This window comes from Dipodomys spectabilis, unplaced genomic scaffold (genome assembly GCF_019054845.1).
Source record: "Dipodomys spectabilis isolate Male_0828 unplaced genomic scaffold, ASM1905484v1 ptg000341l, whole genome shotgun sequence".
Taxonomy (NCBI): domain Eukaryota; kingdom Metazoa; phylum Chordata; class Mammalia; order Rodentia; family Heteromyidae; genus Dipodomys; species Dipodomys spectabilis.
In genome coordinates, this window is record NW_024871018.1 from 1,147,875 (window position 1) to 1,166,970 (window position 19,096).

At 42.3% G+C, this 19,096-nt stretch overlaps 1 protein-coding gene across 1 annotated transcript in view; it reads left to right on the top strand.

Moving 5' to 3' along the window:
- The window catches only part of LOC122095234 (histone acetyltransferase KAT2B-like), a 45,914-nt gene that overhangs the window by 4,586 nt on the left and 22,232 nt on the right, over positions 1-19,096 (top strand). The window contains 6 exon segments of the mRNA XM_042665687.1: positions 1,269-1,450; positions 7,937-8,128; positions 11,786-11,869; positions 11,872-11,891; positions 16,832-16,954; positions 17,207-17,343. Coding sequence (XP_042521621.1) covers positions 1,269-1,450; positions 7,937-8,128; positions 11,786-11,869; positions 11,872-11,891; positions 16,832-16,954; positions 17,207-17,343 — 738 coding nt within the window.

A 19,096-nucleotide genomic window follows, 5' to 3' on the forward strand; every position in this document is an offset into this window, starting at 1 on the left:
GCCCAGAGTTCAGGCCCCACGACCAGACCCTCCCCCTCCCCAAACAACAAAAAAAAGGAAAGAAAAAGTGCTTAACTTGGTATAAGATTTTTTTTCTTCTGATATGATTAATAATAAAGTTTTAAATTTGTAGTGGTTCAGTTCATGGGTAGGTGTGGTTTGTTTATTTATTTATGTATTGGTTTTAACGTTCTTTTTTTTTCCTTTTCTTATTTTTTTTATTTTTATTTTTAATTTTCTTGAGAGAAGGTCTAGCTATGTACTTTAGGCTGGCCTGGAGCTAGACTCTCCTTGCCTTCACCTCCTGAGTTCTGGAACTACAGATGTGTGTCACCATGCCGGGCTAGAAATTTTGTTTAGTTCAGCAGAAGATAAAATTTTGATTAAATTTTTTACAAAGAAAAGCTTTATAATTATCCAAGAACTGCATTATATGTGAATGACTCTGCTGGTAGTAGGATTTATTCTTCAGAAGAGCTATAATTTATTTTTTTAACTTTTATTTCTTTTTGTCGGTTGTGGGCTCGAACTCTGGACCTGGGCACCATCTCTCAGCTCTTCAGCTCAAGGTGAGCACTCTACCACTTGAGCCACAGTGCCATTTCTGGTTTTTTTTGGTGGTATATTGGAGATAAGAGTCTCATGGACTTTCCTACCCAGGCTGGCTTTGAACCATGATCCTCAGATATCAGCCTTCTGAGTAGCTAGGATTATAGGCATGAGCCACTGGTGCCCAGCAATTTATTGTTTAAAAGATTGTACTGGGGCTTGTACTCAGGGCCTGAGTGCTGTTCATTAGCTTTTCTATTCAAGTCTGGTGCTCTTCCACTTACCACAGCTCCACTTTCAGGTTTTTTTGGTGGTTAATTGGAGATAAGCGTCTCACCAACTTTTCTGTCTAGTCTGGTTTCAAACTGCAATCCTCAGAGCTCAGCCTCCTGAGTAGCAAGGATTACAGGTGTGAGCCACTAGTGCCCAGATAGTTCTTGGTTTTTATTTTTGCTTTAATGCCTCAGGATTGAAGCAAACACAGAATAACCACTCCTAGTTTTTTCTATCTTGATCTCTTTTCTACACTGACCTCAGGCACAATTCTCTCAGGACATAGTTGTTTCCTTTCAAGGCCAGAGGAGAAAACTTGGTGAATTAAAAAAAAAAAAATCTGTTCTTTAGTGATAACCCCAGTGGTTATAGATGCTGGTTATAGACGCAGGTGTTTAGAATCATGTGATTGCATAGCTTCAAGAATAATTTGCTCTCCGTTTCAGGGTGTGAATAACTTTGTACAGTACAAATTCTGCCACCTGCCCTCCAAAGAAAGGCAAACAATCATTGAGTTGGCAAAGATGTTCCTAAACCGCATCAACTATTGGCATCTGGAGGCGCCGTCTCAGCGCCAACTGCGCTCTCCCAATAATGACATTTCTGGATACAAAGAAAACTACACAAGGTAAGCTGGTGATGAACCCTTCGCCCGCAGCGGCCGCACAGAGCATGCAATAGACAGGAAATTACTGTGTTCCTCTGTGAGTGGAAGGTTGTCCAGTTATGATGGTGATTCCAGCCATTTGGACAGATGTTTGTATAATGAAGCTTTCCATTCCTGTCACAGTGTTCTAAGGGTCACGAATGGAGATCCTCCATCCAGACCTATGCCATCCAATATGATTGTTTCCTCAGGTGGCACTTGTAAACACTAGAGTGACCGCTTGAGAAGGGGCTAGAGTGACTTGAGATTTCATCTTTAAAAATTCTGTATGTGTATATAAAGTACTTTATTCATGTTCATTCCTAACACTTTCTTCTTCTTCTTCCTCCTCCTCCCCTTCCTCCTCCTCCTCTCTTCCACTTCCTTCTACTCCTCCTCCTTCTCTTCCTTCTCTTCCTCTTTGTCCTCCTCCTTGTCTTCCTCCATTTCTTCCTCTTCTGTGAGGAATCTTGAGATGTGCTCAGGTTGGTGTCTCAAAGATATGATCTTCCTACTTTAACCTCCTAGATGCTAAGACTGCAAGTGAGTGCTACATGCCCAGCTTGAATTGAAAGAGTACACATGTGTGAATGTCACACGACACACATACAGTAACTTTTATATTTTTTTATTGTCATAAAGGTGATGTACAGAGGGGTTACACTTACATAAGTCAGGTAATGAGTACATTTCTTTTTTTTTAACAAAACAAACTTGTTTATTGCTTAGGAAATCCAATAATGCATTCCATATTTAAGAGAGCATTCAGTGTCAATAGTGTAGTTGGCATACTAATCAAATACTTTACGACCAAGTAGTTACATGACACTTGACATTTGAAAAGGATTTTATAATAGTAATGCACTTGCGAAGCTCCAAGAGCTAAGTAATCTGTATTCTTATTTTTTTTCCAAATTCTTTATTGTGATTAAGTGATTACATAACTTCCCAAATTTCACAGTATTGTGGGATAGTGATGCTTAGTTAAAGTCACAAACACATTCTAACTTTCATGGGGCAAATTGTCTATCGTGGTCTGTAACATTTGTGAGTTCTATGAGCTTTGCGATACAGTTATTTCTTCCACATTGGGTGATATGTACATTTCTGTTGTTTTGCATAGCGTCAGCTGTTCCCTCTTTCCCACTGGTTCCCTCCCTCCCATCACTGCCATTGAGTTGCTTAGTTCGTTTTGATCAATGTCCAGTGCAGCTGATGGGTCCTGCTGTTGTATGTTTTTCCCTGATTCCCTCTAGTTCTGTGTCCTCCTCCTGGTTTCCCTCCGGTGTGCACATATATATCATATATGTGATCAGCAGCATGAGGTTATTTAGTAGTGATTCGACCAGATGAGTGGAAGTCCTTTGTTTCTTCAGCCTTGTTAATTTTGACGTATCACCTTACGTTTTGGATTTAACATCCACTTATCAGGGAGACTATGTGCAGTTTGTCTCTGTCTCTTTGCTCTTGGCTTACCACGCTCAACATGATTTTTTCTAGCTCCATCCATTTCCCTGCAAATGCCATTATTTTGTCCTTTCTAATGGCTGCATAATATTCCATTGTGTATAGATACCAGTTTTTGGATCCATTCATCTGTGGTGGGACATCTGGGTTGTTTCCATATCCTGGCTATTGTGAACAGTGCTGCAATAAACATGGAGGTGCATGTGTCCTTGTATCCTGGTTCCTGTTGTTCAGGATAGATGCCTAGAAGTGGTATGACTGGGTCATAAGGGAGGTCAATCTTTAGCTTTCTGAGGACCCTCCAGACTGCTTTCCAAAGTGGTTGTATAAGTGTACATTCCCACCAGCAGTGTAATAGGGTTCCTCTTTCTCTGCATGCCCTCCAACATTTGTCCTTGGCTGACTTGAGGATGTGGGCCATTCTGACTGGGATAAGGTGGTATGTTAAGGTTGTCTTTATTTGCATTTCCTTTACAACCAGGGATGGTGAACATTTCCTCATGTGTTGCTTTGCCAAGTACATTTCTTTTTGAACAGTGTCATCCCCAGACAGTAACTTTTAAATGGTTGGAGACATGGTCCAAGTGGAACAAGTGCAAAACCCTGAGTTCAAATTGCAGTGCTGAGTGAGCCTATTAAAAAAAGGCCTTTGAAAGCTTTGTTTCCATATGCATGCATTTCTATTTGTAGTGGTAGAGACCGAGCAGGGCTTTGCACATGCAGGCTAAGCACTCTACCCCAGTTACATTTCCAGTCCCAGTAGTTATTATTTCTTAATATTGATCACATGCAGAAACAACAGTATTTGTGATATATTGCAGATACCAAGTAGCTGGGGTTATAGGTGAAGCCAGTGACACCTAGCCACAATAACTCTCATGAGAGATAGCAGATCTCTCAAAAATATGTCTTTTAACCCTATAGATGAACAATTGACAAGGTTGAATCTTGTCAAAGCCAAACCTCCAAATGCCTTTGCAACTGATAACCCAGAAAATGATTGCTGCATTGAGAAAACAGCATAAATGTGGAGCAGCAGACACACGCCTTCATTCTAGAAATCAAGATGAAGTCTTGAGCTAGTGGATCATACCTGTAATCCTAGCCACTTTACAGAACTGAGAGTTAGAGGATCGAGGTTCAGAGTCAGTCTGGGCAGAAAAGTCTGTGAGACTTCACCTTTAAAATAACCAGCAAAAAGCCAGGCTGGAGGTATAACTCAAGTGGTACAGTCTAAGCAAGCAATTCCAACAAGCACGATGCCCCAAATTCAAACCCCAGTACCTTAAAAACAACAACAACACAACAAACAACAACAACCACCAAAAACCAAGCCAGGTACAGTATTCAGGAGGCTGAGATCTGACGATGGCAGTTTGAAGCCAGCCTGGGCAGAAAAGTCCTGGTGAGACTCTTATCTCCAATTAACCACTCAACAATCAGAAGTAGAGCTGTGGCTCAAAGTGGTAAAGCGCTAGCCTTGAGTAAAAGAGCTCAAGGACAGTGCCCAGGCACTGTCAAGTTCAAGCCCCAGAACTGACAGACAGGAAAAAAAAATTAAAATCAGGATAAAAATATAGGGCAGTATTTGGAAATTAGTCAGGAACTAAGTTGTACTTACAAATACTTATGGAATAACAAACGAGGCTGTGAATCACTAGGTTTGTTTTGTGGCTGCGTGTCTTCCTAGCTGAGTGAACTTTTGAGAGACCTTATCTCCTCATTTCTTTGACCTCTCATTTTTTCGGTCAAGACTTTTGAGCATTGGGTTCCACAGACATGTGGGAGCAGGGACCCAACAGCTTCAGGAAGATACTACTCATTATTTTCTCCCACAGCCTTGTTCTCTAAGTCAGTTCTTCCTGAGATCAGGCTGGTAAGCTACAGACTTAAGTGGACAGTGAATTGGGAGTATAATTATTTGAATATCACATGTCAGAAGCTAAGATAATAGGGAATGGAAAGATGAAAGAAGAATATTTTACAGCTCAGAATCTGGAGGCAACTCTGAAGATGGAACCGTGGCCAGCCCATGGTGAAGAGATAAGAGGAGCCGGGCGCTGGTGGCTCACGCCTGTAATCCTAGCTACTCAGGAGGCTGAGATCTGAGGATCGCGGTTCAAAGCCAGCCCGGGCAGGAGAGACCGTGAGACTCCTATCTCTAATAAACCACCAGAAAACCGGAAGTGGCGCTGTAGCTCAAGTGGTAGAGTGCTCGCCTTGAGCTGAAGAGCTGAGGGACAGCGCCCAGGCCCAGAGTTCAAGCCCCACGGCCGACCAAAAGAAAAAGAAAAAGAGATAAGAGGAACGGAAATGAATATGTCCTGATGACTTCTGACACCTGCTGATTTCTAGTGGAACAGAATCCAGAGTCCCTATTAGTAATAAATGAGAAAATGAAGGTAGATGATAGCCACATCTGAAGGATCAAACTCTACAAGTTAGGAGGGTCAGGCTCCCTTGCAGAATGAAGACTTACTGCCAGGACTCCATGTGCAAATGGCTATAATCCACACAGCACCCCAGCATGGTGTCTCCCTGATACTAGGGGTCAACACTGGTTAATGTTATTTAAGCTGCAGGCCCCTGGAGGTTTTGTCTTCATGGGTAAGAGAAGCTCAGCATCTCCTGTTGACTCAGATCATCATTTACACCCTGGTGGCAGTTAGAACAAAGGAACCTAAGACTTCTCATGCTCAACATTAGCATGATAATAGGGTGAAACTGGATTCTTTGTGGGAAAGGCTGATTTTATTACCTAGCCAACTAGTGAAACTTCATCTTAAAAAGGATCAGCTAGGTGCCTGTGGCTCATTGTTATAATACTCCAAGCTACTCAGGAGGCTGAGAAGGGAGGATCCCAGTTCAAAGCCAGCCCAGATAGGAAATCCCATGAGATTCTTTTTTTTTTTTTTTTCTTTTTTGCCGGTTGTGGACCTGAACTCTGGGCCTAGGTGCTGTCCCTCAGCCCTTCAGCTCAAGGCTGGTGCTCTACTGCTCGAGCCACAGCGCCACTTCCAGCTTTTTCTGTTTATGTGGTGCTGAGGAATCGAACCCAAGGCCTCATGCATGCAAGGCAAGCACTCTACCAGCCCCATATACTCATGCCCTTCTTTGTGACAAGACATGCAATCACCATGTCAGTTTATTAAAAACAATATCACCCAATTATGGGTATCGACTCAGTCTCCTTATCTTATCTACTATGTACTTGACAGATTATAAAAAAAGGTTAATCCTAGAAATAAAAACAAGGCTGAAAAGCCTAAGTTGATGTCTGTAAAATGACTCAGAGGAAATGAGAGGGAACTGGTTATTTGAACAATTTCACTGGATAATATCAATCTGTGCTGTTTTCCTTCACACTGTGAAGAATGAATGGCCTCTTACGTACTTTTGGATAAAGTGAATGAGTTTCATGATAATATTTATGATCTATAATTTCTGTAGCAGAAATACCATTAGTCTCAGGGTCTCTGGTATCTGTGGACCTGTCAGCAGAGGGAAAATGTTCTTTAGGTTCTAATTCAGCATATAGATGTAGGTGTGAGTCATAAATAAGAGTCTTGTAGACATTTCTGCTTGGCCTGGCTTTGAAGCACTATCCTCAGATCTCAGCCTCCTGAGTAGCTAGGTAGTTACCTGGCTTGAAAATGGTTACTTTCTGAATTACAGAATATAGTATAGTAATTCTATTTCTAGGGTTTTTTTTTTTTTTTTGCTATGAAGATACTTGTTTCTGAGTTGACTGGATACAACACAACACTTAGGATTCTCACTTCAGTATTATAAATATAAAACATTTAGATGTTAGAAAATAGAGATGAGGTGAGAGAAGAAATAGAAGTGGTTAGCAGGGTTTTAAGATTGTGAATTTAGGCAGAGGCAATAACGCTAACCACCACAGGGGTAATGTACAGAATAAGATTTAAAAAAACCTCAAAACCCAAAACAAGGCCAGTGAATATTGCTTCATTCTTTACTCAGGGTTAAAGTTCATCAAGCGCTTCCTGTAATAGCTTGGGCTCAGTTGCTTTCCCTCTTAAATGAGGAGAGGTGGTAGTTTTTGGAAAGGATCCAATGAGTAGAAGAAGGTGATTTGTGTCTGACTGGTCTCAGGGAGTAAGGATCTATATAATACCCCTTCCTGACAGGATTCCCCTGGTTTGGGGCCACCATCTATGACTCGTACTGTTGTATATTATCGCATGTTGCTCTGTCCTGAACTCTTACAGAACTTGAATCTCTAGGAGATGCCTCTCCACAAAGAAGGTGGTCATATCTGAAGGGGCTTTCTAAGTTGAACGGCTTCTGTGGCCCACATACTCCCTGTGCTAAGATCTAAGAACCCCTTAAGGAGCCCCCCTGTGTTCTGGACATTGCTCCAGCCCTGTGAAAATGTGGAAGTGCATTTTTGACATTGAGTCTGAGTCAATGCAAAGCATACTTGGACCATAGCAGTGGGAACTTATTCCTTCCTGCATTTATACTGAGTTTCTGACCATAGTGATATATGAATGCTGAGCAGGCATCTTAAAGAAACTTTACATTTTACTTGGGACTAGGTAGCAGGATTCTGCTTCTCTCCTCAAAGGAGCTTCCTCAGCTTTCTGGTTTTTTTTTAAACATAATCATATCATGCAGGTGATTTAGCAATCCACAAACCCAGTGACATGCTATCATTGTGCCTGTTATCTAGGTAAGGAAGTAGAGACTGAAGAACATAAAAATTTCCAAAGCAAGGTAGTCAGTTAAGTTGCAAAGTGGTAATTGGATCCAAGGACTTGCGGCCTGGTAGAGTCCAATGTTCCCAATAGACTCAGCTCTAAGTACTAGTGTGTGTGTTGGGGGGGAGGGGGAGGGGTTGAATCTAAGCCCAAGTTTCACTAGCTAGTGACTAGTATCTTGGATCAGCACTGAAGACTTGGTTTTGTCTGCTGTGGTTAGCCATGTTTAGAGTCCGGTATTTGTCTTGACGGTACTTGTCTCTTCTTGTTGCAGATGGCTGTGTTACTGCAATGTGCCGCAGTTCTGTGACAGTTTACCTCGGTACGAGACCACCGAGGTGTTCGGGAGAACGTTGCTTCGCTCAGTTTTCACCATTATGAGGCGACAACTCCTGGAACAAGCAAGGCAGGAAAAGGACAAACTGCCTCTGGAGAAACGAGCCCTAATCCTCACACATTTCCCAAAGTAAGGGGAGAACTCTCCACGTGGTTGGGTTGATTCCATTTAGCAACTTGAGGTTGCCAAATACATATACCAAAGATTGCATAAATAATAAAATCAAGAATGACAGAAAAGCATCCAAAGAGGAGAGAGATAAAGGACCCTGACTCCCTTTGTGAATCGTCAATGAATCTTTTCTTAGCATCTCCCATCTTCCCCCTCCCCCACATGGACCATTTTCTATAGTGAGCTTCCATTTTGTTTTAGGTGTGTCCCTAAACTCAGAGCCTGGGCGCTGTCCCTTAGCTTTTTTTTCCTTTTTTTTTTTTTCTCAAGGCTGGTACTCTACCACTCGAGTCACAGCTCCACTGCCAGAAAACCAATATGGGAAATTGGTGACCTGAATGTTTTAGTGTTTTCTGAAGCACTTAGGCCAAAGTTTGAAAGTCTCCCTAAGTCATAGTATGATTTCTGGGCATGCGAATATATTCAGTGGCTGTCTTTCAGATATATTCCTTTCCAAAATATTAAAGCCATTTTACTTATTTCACCATTACAGTTGCTACATAAGTGGCATTTATATTTTTATGTGATAGTTGTCATTGTGTTAATGGTCAAAGGACAAAGAAGGACCCTCCCACCCCAACATTAGGGTAGTAAAAGAGAAATCTTAATTACTTTGCATAGTAAGTTTTTTTTCCCCCATAGTAAATGCATCTTGCAGATATTTGCTAATTATAGTGTGTTTTGTTCCTTCAACCCATAGTTTTGGCATGCTTATGCTATTGAATTTTCTTTTGCTACTAATGGTAGGGTAAAAACTACCACCTACTTCTCCTCAAATCCTTTTTCATCAAATATGACAACATCTGAGACCATTGTGGATCTATACCAACAGCTCTGGCAGTAGAATCACACTTACTGTGGTCTGACGGTGCTTATTTGAGTCTTGATCTCTGTTTCTGGGTGAGAGCTAGGACCCACATCCCAGCACCCAGTGACCCAGTGGGGCCTCTGATTCTCTGATGCATGTTCAAAGTTCAGACCCCCATCTTTTCTATCCTTGTATGCTTTCTCTTCTTTAACTAGTGCCTTCCTCCCCCTAATCTACAAATTATTTACAATTTTCTAATGGCTGATTTCTGTATTTCATTTTTTTTAGTTGTTTGTCTCTTTCTTCCTTCCTTCCTTCCTTCCTTCCTTCCTTCCTTCCTTCCTCCCTTCCTTCCTTCTTTCCTTCCTTCCTTCCTTCCTTTCTTTCTCTCCTTCCTTCCTTCCTTCCTTCCTTTCTTTCTTTCCTTCTTTCCTTCTTTCTTGTCAGTTGTGGGGCTTGAACACAAGGCCTGGGCACTGTCCCTGAGCCTTTTTGCTCAACACTAGCTCTCTACCTCTTGAGCCACAGGTCCACTTTCATGTTTTCTGGTGGTTAATTGGAGATAAGAGTCTCACGGACTTTTCCTCTGCAGGCTGGCTTTGAATCATGTTCCTCAGATCTAAGTCTCCTGAGTAACTAGGATTATAAGTGTGAGCCATCAGTGTCCAGCCTGTTTGGTTTGTCTGAACAAAACAGCCTGGCCGCTGTCCCTCAGCTCTTCAGCTCAAGGCTAGTGCTCTACCACTTGAGCCACAGCACCATTCTGCTTATGTGGTGCTGAGGAATCGAACCCAGGGCCTCATGCATGCAAGGCAAGCACTCTTCCACTGAGCCACCTTCCCAGCCCCTGTTTTATCTTTTTGAGATGGGTCTTGTTCCATAGCCCAGCCTCCTGAGTGTGGGGTATGAGTTAATAGGCCCCACAGTGTCATTCTAAAAGAAGTAAATGTACAGCTTGAAAAATGTACGCTGAAATACTTTTAGATATTTCTATTTTTCATTTATGTATTAGAGAAAAAAACTCAGTAAGCCTAGGTGAGACTTGAATATCTGCCTGTCCACCTACCTTCCCTCCCTCCCTCCTGTCCTTCCTTTCTTCCTTCCCTCTCTCCTGCCAGCACTGGGGCTTGATTCAGGCCCACACACTTTGGCTTGGCTTTTTCAGTCACAGATGATGTTCTAGCACTTTAGCCATGTCTCCAGTTCAGTTTTGCTGATTAATTGGTCCTGGCTAGTGTTGTACCACTTCAACCACACCTCCAATCCAACTTTTTTAAAATTATTTTTTAAAATTTTATTGTAAAGATGATGTGCAGAGGGGTTACAGTTATGTGTCAGGCAATGAGTACACTTCTTTTTGAACAGTGTTTTATTAGTGTACACAGTGAGGGGTTGAACTGAAAGTCTGCCTCATGGCCATCTGGAATTACAGGTGTGAGCCACCACACCTGGATCATTCTTCTTTAGGATTGAATACTACTCCATTGTATGTGTCTACTGAATGTTCTTTATCCCTTATCTTTATCTCCCAGTATCTTTTTCCTTTATCCTTATTTCCTATTTGTTATTTCTTTTTTTTTTTTTGGGTCCGGTCGTGGGGCCTGAACTCTGGGCCTGAGCGCTGTCCCTCAGCTCTTCAGCTCAAGGCTAACGCTCTACCACTTGAGCCACAGCGCCACTTCCGGCTTTTTTCTTTTTGCTTATGTGGTGCTGAGGAATCGAACCCAGGGCCTCAGGCATGCAAGGCAAGCGCTCTACCACTGAGCCAACTTCCCAGCCCCCATTTGTTATTTCTTCATCTTTTGATGGGCACCTAGGTTGATTCTATAGTTTATCTATCCAATCCAACCTTTTGCCAGTTAATTGGTCATAGCTGATGCTCTTCTATTCGATCCATAATTCCAGTCCTGATTTTTGTTCTCTTATTAATGATAGAGTTTTATTTTTCTAGATAGCTTTCACACTTGGATCCTCAGATCTTGACCTCTTCAGTAGCTACGATAACAGATGTGAACCACCAGTACTTGGTTGAGTGTCTGTTTCTACCAACATTTCCAGGTGTTACTTATGGGTCCCAAAACTTTGCTTTATAACATGGTGAGAAGATAAAATAATAATGAATTGCTGGTCACAATTCTGTCCTCACTGTTGTATTTGTCAATTTTTTTTGTGTGTGTGTGCACCAGTACTGGGACTGGTGTGTATGCAGTAGTACTCTGGGACCTGGAAGCTTCTATTTGCCTTTTCATTCGAGGCTGGGACTCTACCACATGAGCTACACCTCCACTTTTGGCTTTTTTTGGTGGTTAATTGGAGAGGAGAGTTTTCTAGACTTTACTTCCCCAGCTGGCTCTGAGCCAAGATCCACTGATCTCAGCCTCCTGAGTACCCAATATTATAGTCATGAGCAACCAGCACCTGGCTTCAGGGTGGGAATTTGACAGTTATTTAACCTCTCTGTACTTGGTCCTTTTCATCTGCAAAATGCATGTAGTAATGATTCTGTTTCAACTGTCCTTATAACAATCTGCTAAATTAATGCACATCAACCCCTTCCAACACTACTTATTGTGTTGCAGTGTATGTGTGATAAGTCAAAATAAATGTATGGGAAGGTGTTTCTGTCTTAGAAGAGATCAGAACTGCCCAATGATGTCATCATTTTAGTTCACACTCTCTAGGATATTTCTGAATTGAAAACCAGACCCCAATGTTAGGGGGATTGTCAAATGTCTCTAGGGCTTTTGCCTCTCTAGTAATACATTAAGGTTTTTTTTTTTTAATCTTGATTTTATTTTTGTGTCTAGGTTTCTGTCCATGTTGGAAGAAGAAGTTTATAGTCAAAACTCTCCCATTTGGGATCAGGATTTTCTCTCAGTCTCTTCTAGAACAGTCAGCTAGGAATCCAAACAGGTGAGCTCCCTTCCTTCCTTCCTTCCTTCCTTCCTTCCTTCCTTCCTTCCTTCCTTCCTTCCTTCCTTCCTTCCTTCCTTCCTTCCTTCCTTCCCTCCCTCCCTCCCTCCTTCCTTCCTTCCCTCCTTCCTTCCTTCCTTCCTTCCTTCCTTCCTTCCTTCCTTCCTTCCTTCCTTCCTTCCTTCCTTCCTTCCTTCCTTCCTTCCTTCCTTCCTTCCTTCCTTCCTGTTTCCTTTTCCTTTTTCTTTGTGCCAGTACTGGAGTTCAGAAGCTGGGTACTATCCTTTAGCATTCTTGCTCAAACACCTGAGCCATCCTCTACTTTTGGCTTTTTTGGTGATTAATTGGAGATAAGAATCTCTGCCTTGATTGGCTTGAACTGTGATCCTCAGATCTCAGCCTCCTGAGTAGCTAGGACTCCAGGCATGAGCCACTGGTACGTGGCTATAGGCAAATTTCTTTTCACAGATCTCAGAGAGCAGCTAAGAAGGTCAACCTGAAGTGTTAGTTGTAGCTCTCATTGCATTTATTTGTGGTTTTTCATTAGGAAAAGAAACAAAAACGCAAAGGCAAATATTTTCACAAATCTTCCTTTGCATTACTGTTAATGAGGAGAAAGTGAGTATAAACCAAAATCTTGCAGTTATGTCTTTGTGGATGCGAAGTGCAGGAATGAACTAAATAGTTAAAATAGTAGTATGTGCAGGAAGGCATGGCTTGCTCATTACAGTTTAATGGGAAGTATAAAATGCCAGGCAGCTCAGCCTTGTAGCCAAACACTGGCTCTTTCTGAAGCCACTTAAAGGCCCAGCCAATGGCTGGATATATCTAGGAATCAGTCTAACTCATCCATGATGTCTGTTTCATGCACAAATTTACTATGAGGGTAATGGTGCCATAGTGAGAAGAGTGGTCTTGGGTCTGGGGATGTGAAGTGTTCCCTCCAGTTGGCCAGTGGCTTCAAATGGCGTCTTGTAAGGGAAGGAGACGGCTGCCTTTTTGATCATTATCGTTCCTGCCTTTGGCATGAGTCACACTCAACGGAGCCTGGTAGAAATACCAGAACATGAATTGATGGCTGGTGATGGCACAAGACAGAAGTCTTCGCTTTGATATCAAGGTTTGGGTGTTTTGTTTTGTTTGAGAACTCTAGTTATTGGTAATATGTTGACTTGCGATGGTTGTATCCAGGAAAGGTAATTTTATTCTTAAGAAGAATTTTAGGCATAATCTCACTATTTTAAAGCCTCATTGTGAAACCCACTAGACACTATACAACTTGGGGAAGAGGGAAGCTGGAAGGGGAAAAATTTGGAGAGAATGAGAGATGGGGTAACACTGTTCAAACGAAAATTTACTCATTACCTCACTTATGTAACTAACCCTTCTGTACATCACCTTTACAATTAAAATGTAAAAATCTAAAAAATAAAAACTCATCATTTCTTAGTATGCCACAGGGGTTTATGTTTTTTGTTGTTGTTGTTCTTTTGTGCTGATACTGGGGCTTGAATTCAGGCCTGGGCACTGTCCCTGAGCTATTTGCTCAAGACTTGCACTCTACTCCTTGAGCCCCAAATACACTTCTGTCCCTTTGGTGGTTAACTGGGGATAAGAGTCTCATAAACTTTCCTGCCCAGACTTACTTTGAACCGAGATCCTCAGATCTCAGCCTCCTGAGTAGCCAGGATTACAGATGTATGCCACAGGTGCCAGGCTACCATGAGTTTTAGCAAGCATATACAGTTGGGTATTACTATCAAATATGGTGCAGTTGCATTACTCTGGACAGATCATCTGTACCCTTTGTAGGGCATTCATCATTCTACCCCAGCCCTGGCAACCTTTTATCTGATGCAGTCTAGTCTTCCAGAATATCAAATGGAAGAGATCATATAGTATATAGTTTTTTGAGTCCAATTACTTTCAGTCAGCAAAAACATTTGAGATGTTTGTTTAATTATTATTTTAAAATCTATTGCCCAACCTTGGATATATGTAATCAAATCCCTGTAAATCACAGTGCTTAGGGAATGAGGTATTTTGATTTGAATCAAAACCTGTTTTGTTTGAATGTTTGGTACCAAACTTGTCCTGTGTCTTTTTTTACTTTAGGTCATAATTTCATGTTTCTTATGCTTAAAACCCTTAGTATGCGCTAAGGTCTATGTGTGTGTAGTGCTGTCTCCTCTGTAGAACTGCACAGTCAAGAGTTGACTGGGCATACTGTGTGGTTCCTGGAGATGTCCACTGTATTTCTCTTTGGACCTGTGCAATTCACTTCACCTTTGTCCTGATCTCACCTAGCATTCGGATGCCACCTCTCCCTCAGTTGCCTAATTCCTCACCTGTTCCCCAGCAAGCACTAGAGCTCCCTTCTTTCAGAGATTCCTACAATCTTTTGTATGTATGTGTGTGTGGAGGGGAGTGGGGTGGGGTACCAGTACTAGAACTTAAACTCAGAACCTCAAACTCAAGGCCTTGCATTCTTTCTTGGTGTTTTCTGATCGAAGCTGGTGATCTACCATCTCAACCAAACCTCCCCTTCCAGCTTTATGGTGGTTACTTGGAGATAAGAGTCTCATGGACTTTCCTTTCCAGACTGGCTTGGAACCACAGTCCTCAGATTTCAGCTTCCTGAGTAGCTGGAGTTAAAGGTGTGAACCCTCAGAGCCCATCTTTCCTAGAAACTGGACCATATGTATCCTGTTCTGGGTGGTGAAACATGACTGTACAATGGAACCATCCATGGATATTTGTGATACTATAAGAGAACATGATTTTCTTAGTCTGGGTTGTTGCTGGACATTGTGGACTTTTTAAAAGCTTTAGGTGATTTTATTTTATTTATTTATTGCTAGTCCTGGGGCTTGAACTCAGAGCCTGGGCACTGTCCCTGAGATTCTTTTGCTCAAGGCTAATACTCTACCACTCGAGCCACAGCACCACTTCCAACCTTTTCTGTTTATGTGGTACTGAGGAATTGAACCCAAGGCTTCATGCATGCTAGGCGAGCACTCTAACAATAAGCCACCTTCCCAGCCGGTTGATTTGAATGTGCAAGCATATCTGAGAACTATTGTGTAATATCATACTCATGTTGCCCTAGGTCCATATTTCTCTCTAATATGAATGCAAGTCTTAGATGGTCAGAGGCCCAGTTTTACCACCACAACAATAACAGATACTGTCAGAGTACTTTGCCTCTGAAACTTCCTCCTGACAAACTCTAGGAAACTAGAATTAATATCCCTTTTACTTGAAGGACATAGAAGATCAGAGAAGGTTAACAAGTTGCCCTAGACCAGATTTTCTATGAGATGGCATTGGGTTCCACTCCCACGCCTAGTTCCTGACTCCTGTAGGACATGAGAAGCCAGAACAAGCACTAAGTGCTCTCCTGTGGCGTGGGCTAGTGTTCAGCGTCGCCGGCTTGGGGAAAGAATGAGCAGAGAATGAACACTGCTTCCTCCCTTGGGCTTGGAACATCAAAGCTGTTCAGCAGGGTCCATTTAGTTCACTTATTGAGGGCCTCCAGAGAGGGTTGCTTTGTGAGTGAGAACTCCCTTTAATCTGTGCCTGCTCAGAATCTTCCCTGTCTGCTCTGCTTCTGGCCACATGTTATCTGCCATTCCATACACAGGCTGGAGCAGGCAGCGGTGATCTCTGGCTGCATGGGAATTTTAAGCTTATTTTTTGTTATTTTTGTTGTTGTTGTTGTTTTTAAGGTTGTGCCCAGTTAAGCTGAAGAGTACACTTCAGTCTTAACCTGAAGGCTATCAGAAGCAAGCTGTCTTGTGTTTCGTCGTAATTGCAATGTGTTCTCTTCAGGGGCGAGAAGAGTGTAATTGTCTTCTTAATTGGCATGTCTGCACATCTGTGCAACTGTGAGAATGACATTTATAATGATGGCTCTAAAGTTTTGCAAGATACTCTTAAGATGTCTTCTGAATCATCCGCGCTTCCTCTTTGATAAAATCCTCTTTGAAATTCAGAAGGCCTGGGTGCTACAAGGAAAAAAAAAAAACCCAAAACATATAGCCTGGCACTTAAGTGGATTTTATTTTGGGGGCCTTCCTGGGGTTTGAACTCAGGGACTTGTATAACTTGAGCTACCCCTTCAGCCTCGTTTTATCCCTGGTTGTTGTTGTTGTTGTTGTTGTTTTGTCGGTCGTGGGGCTTGAACTCTGGGCCTGGGCGCTGTCCCTCAGCTCTTCAGCTCAAGGCTAGCGCTCTACCACTTGAGCCACAGCGCCACTCCCTCCCCTGGTTGTTTTTAAGATAGGGTTTTGCTGTCTGCCTAGGTGTGTGTGCCTGTGCCATACTCTACCTCCTTCCAGGCTTCCTGTAGTTGCTGGGATCATAGAGATACCGCAATGTCCAGGGAACTCTACGGAGATGGAGTCTCATCAGCTTTCTTGCTGGGGCTAATCTAGTATCTTGATTCTCCCAGTCTCAGCCTCTGCCATTCCTGAGATGACAGGGGCTCCTATGGGTTGAGAACGGGGCTTATGCCATTATCTGCTTGGGCTGGCTTCGTATTGCTACTTGTTTCCCCAGGCTTTATTTTTGATTAATTATGTTTTGCCAGTACCGGGGCTTGAATCCAGGACCTGGATGCTACTGTCCCTTGGCTTTTTTAGTCAAGACTAGTGCTGTAACATGTGAGCCACAGCTCTACTTGGAGTTTTATGGTGGTCACTTGAAGAATCTCAGAGACTTTCTTGGCCTTGAGCCAAGATCCTCAGATTCCAGCCTCCTGAGTAGCTAAGATTACAGGTGTGAGCCATTAGAGCCTGGCTTCTGTTCTTACCATCTTGATGCTAAGTGGTTTTTAGTTTAAAGATGACTTTCTATGGTGTTGATTTCAGGTGTTCTTGTTTCCTTGTTGCCTATGCACATAGTCATCTCATATTTTTTTCCCCCTTTTCTTGGGGCGGTTATTAATCCACCTCCTGTGGCTGGGACAGTGTCATACAATTCAAACTCATCTTCCCTGGAGCAGCCAAATGGAGGTAGCACGAGTCCTGCCTGCAAGTCATCTGGGCTTGAAGCAAACCAAGGTAAGCTCTTAAGAGGGGTAAAAGAGAGGACACCCAGATGGAGAAAATGGATCTGCGATTGGCAATTATTATGACCCCGCCCATCACTTTCCCATCTTTTACTGCCCCCCCCTTTCCTCCGTCACAGAGGATATTGACCTCCATTCCGTCAACTCTGTTAGGAAATTAGTTGTATCAGTGGGCATTCACATTTTGTTTTATGTGTATATGATGTGTACCTATCGTTTGCCTTCTAAATTTTGATCTTTGTAGGAGAGAAGAGGAAAATGAATGACTCTCACATTCTAGAAGAGGCCAAAAGACCCCGGGTTATGGGGGATATTCCAGTGGAGTTGATTCATGAGGTCATGTCCACCATCACAGACCCTGCAACCATGCTCGGGCCAGAGGTGAGCAGGGCAAACGGCATCTGGGAGCTGGTAGGCGTCTCCTGTTCTTCCAGCCCCTTAAGCTCTCAGAAATGAAGCCTTCTGTTGTCAGCAGAGAATTAGCCTTCTGTCTAGGTTTGCATGGACCCTGGTGGTCCAGGTGGGAAGGGCAGGGTTGGCTAGTCAAGAGATCATTTCCTTCAAAGAATATCACATCACAGAGCCTCATGCTAATAATCTCTCACAGTTGCAACCCTTTTTATCTTGATGTATTTCTAACCCGGAAAATGTTACAGAATATCTGTGGTTCAAAACATAAAACAAAACTCTGGACTTCTAGATCCCTCTAGTTGTTAACATTAGGCCCCATTTCACTCTATCTTCTGCTTTTCTCTCTTGTGAACCATTTAGAATGGCTTCAGAGTTGAAAAGAGATAAACACTTTACCCTTAGCTTTCATAGGAGCAACGATATTCACTTTCAAAATCACAATGCAGTTAGCACTCTTAGAACATTTAGCTTGGCATATTAGCACTCTTAGCAAAGTTAGCACTCAGAAAATTTGGTTATAAAGTTTTCTAATATAAGGTTGCAGACTATAGTCCACAAACTGGATCTAGCATTCCAGCATTTTCCTTCCTTCCTTCCTTCCTTCCTTCCTTCCTTCCTTCCTTCCTTCCTTCCTTCCTTCCTTCCTTCCTTCCTTCCTTCCTTTCGTTCAAGGCTAGCATTTCACCAACTGAACCACAGCTCCATATCTGGTTTTTGGCAGTTAGAGATAAGAATCACCTGGACTTTCCTTCTCCCATTGACTTTGTGTCTCAATGGTTAGATCTCTGCCTCCTGAGTAACTAGGATTACAGGTGTGAGCCACCAGTGCATGGACTCAAATTTGTGGCTCAAGTGACTCTCCCATGTCAGCCTCCAGAGCAGCAGGAGGCTCCTATGTGTGGCTGTCTTTGCATGTAGTAGCAGGTTTGAGTAACTGGGATCTGCCAAATATATGCATCTCAAAAGCATAAAATACACCCCTCCTACCTTGTATTGAAAAGTTTGCTGGCCCTGGTGTAATATACATCCCATATCTAAATTCCCCATCGGTCTAAATGGTGTCCTTTGTCACAATTATTGCTGTTGTTGAAGGATCAACTAGGGAACAAAGCATTGCATCTAACTTTGATTTCCTCATGCTTTTAAGTGTCTCTCTTTTTGTGGGCGGTGCTCCAGGTTGAACCCACGGCCTTAGTATGCGAGGAAAACACACTACACTCAGCTATATTCCTAGTCTGCTAAGTCTCTTTACTTTAAAGCAGTAATTTTCCAGCTTTTTCTTGGCCTTTTGATATGTTGTTGTTGATTCTTGGTCACCACTTTTGCTGTCTATTTGAATTTGTCTTTGCTTACTGGTTATTAGATTCAAGCACTTTTAGTAAAAGTACTGCTGCTATCTTGTTACATGATACTTATTGCAGAGTGGCTTAAGCCATAGGAAAAATGGCCTGGATATTATTTTATCAACAATTTTTATATCTTCTTACTATAGCTCTATTCAATTAAAAAAAAGATTAAGTTTTGCTTTGCCATTTTTTTTTTTTAGGTATTCTGTGATATTGAGGTTAATTCAGAGAACTGGACTGTTTTAGTAGAAATATATCCTCATGGACTAGGGTTAAAGCCTAACCTACATGAGGCCCCGGGTTTAATCCCTGGCACGACAAAATAATAATAATAAAGCTAGGATTATAGGCTTACGCCTGTAATCCTAACTGCTCAG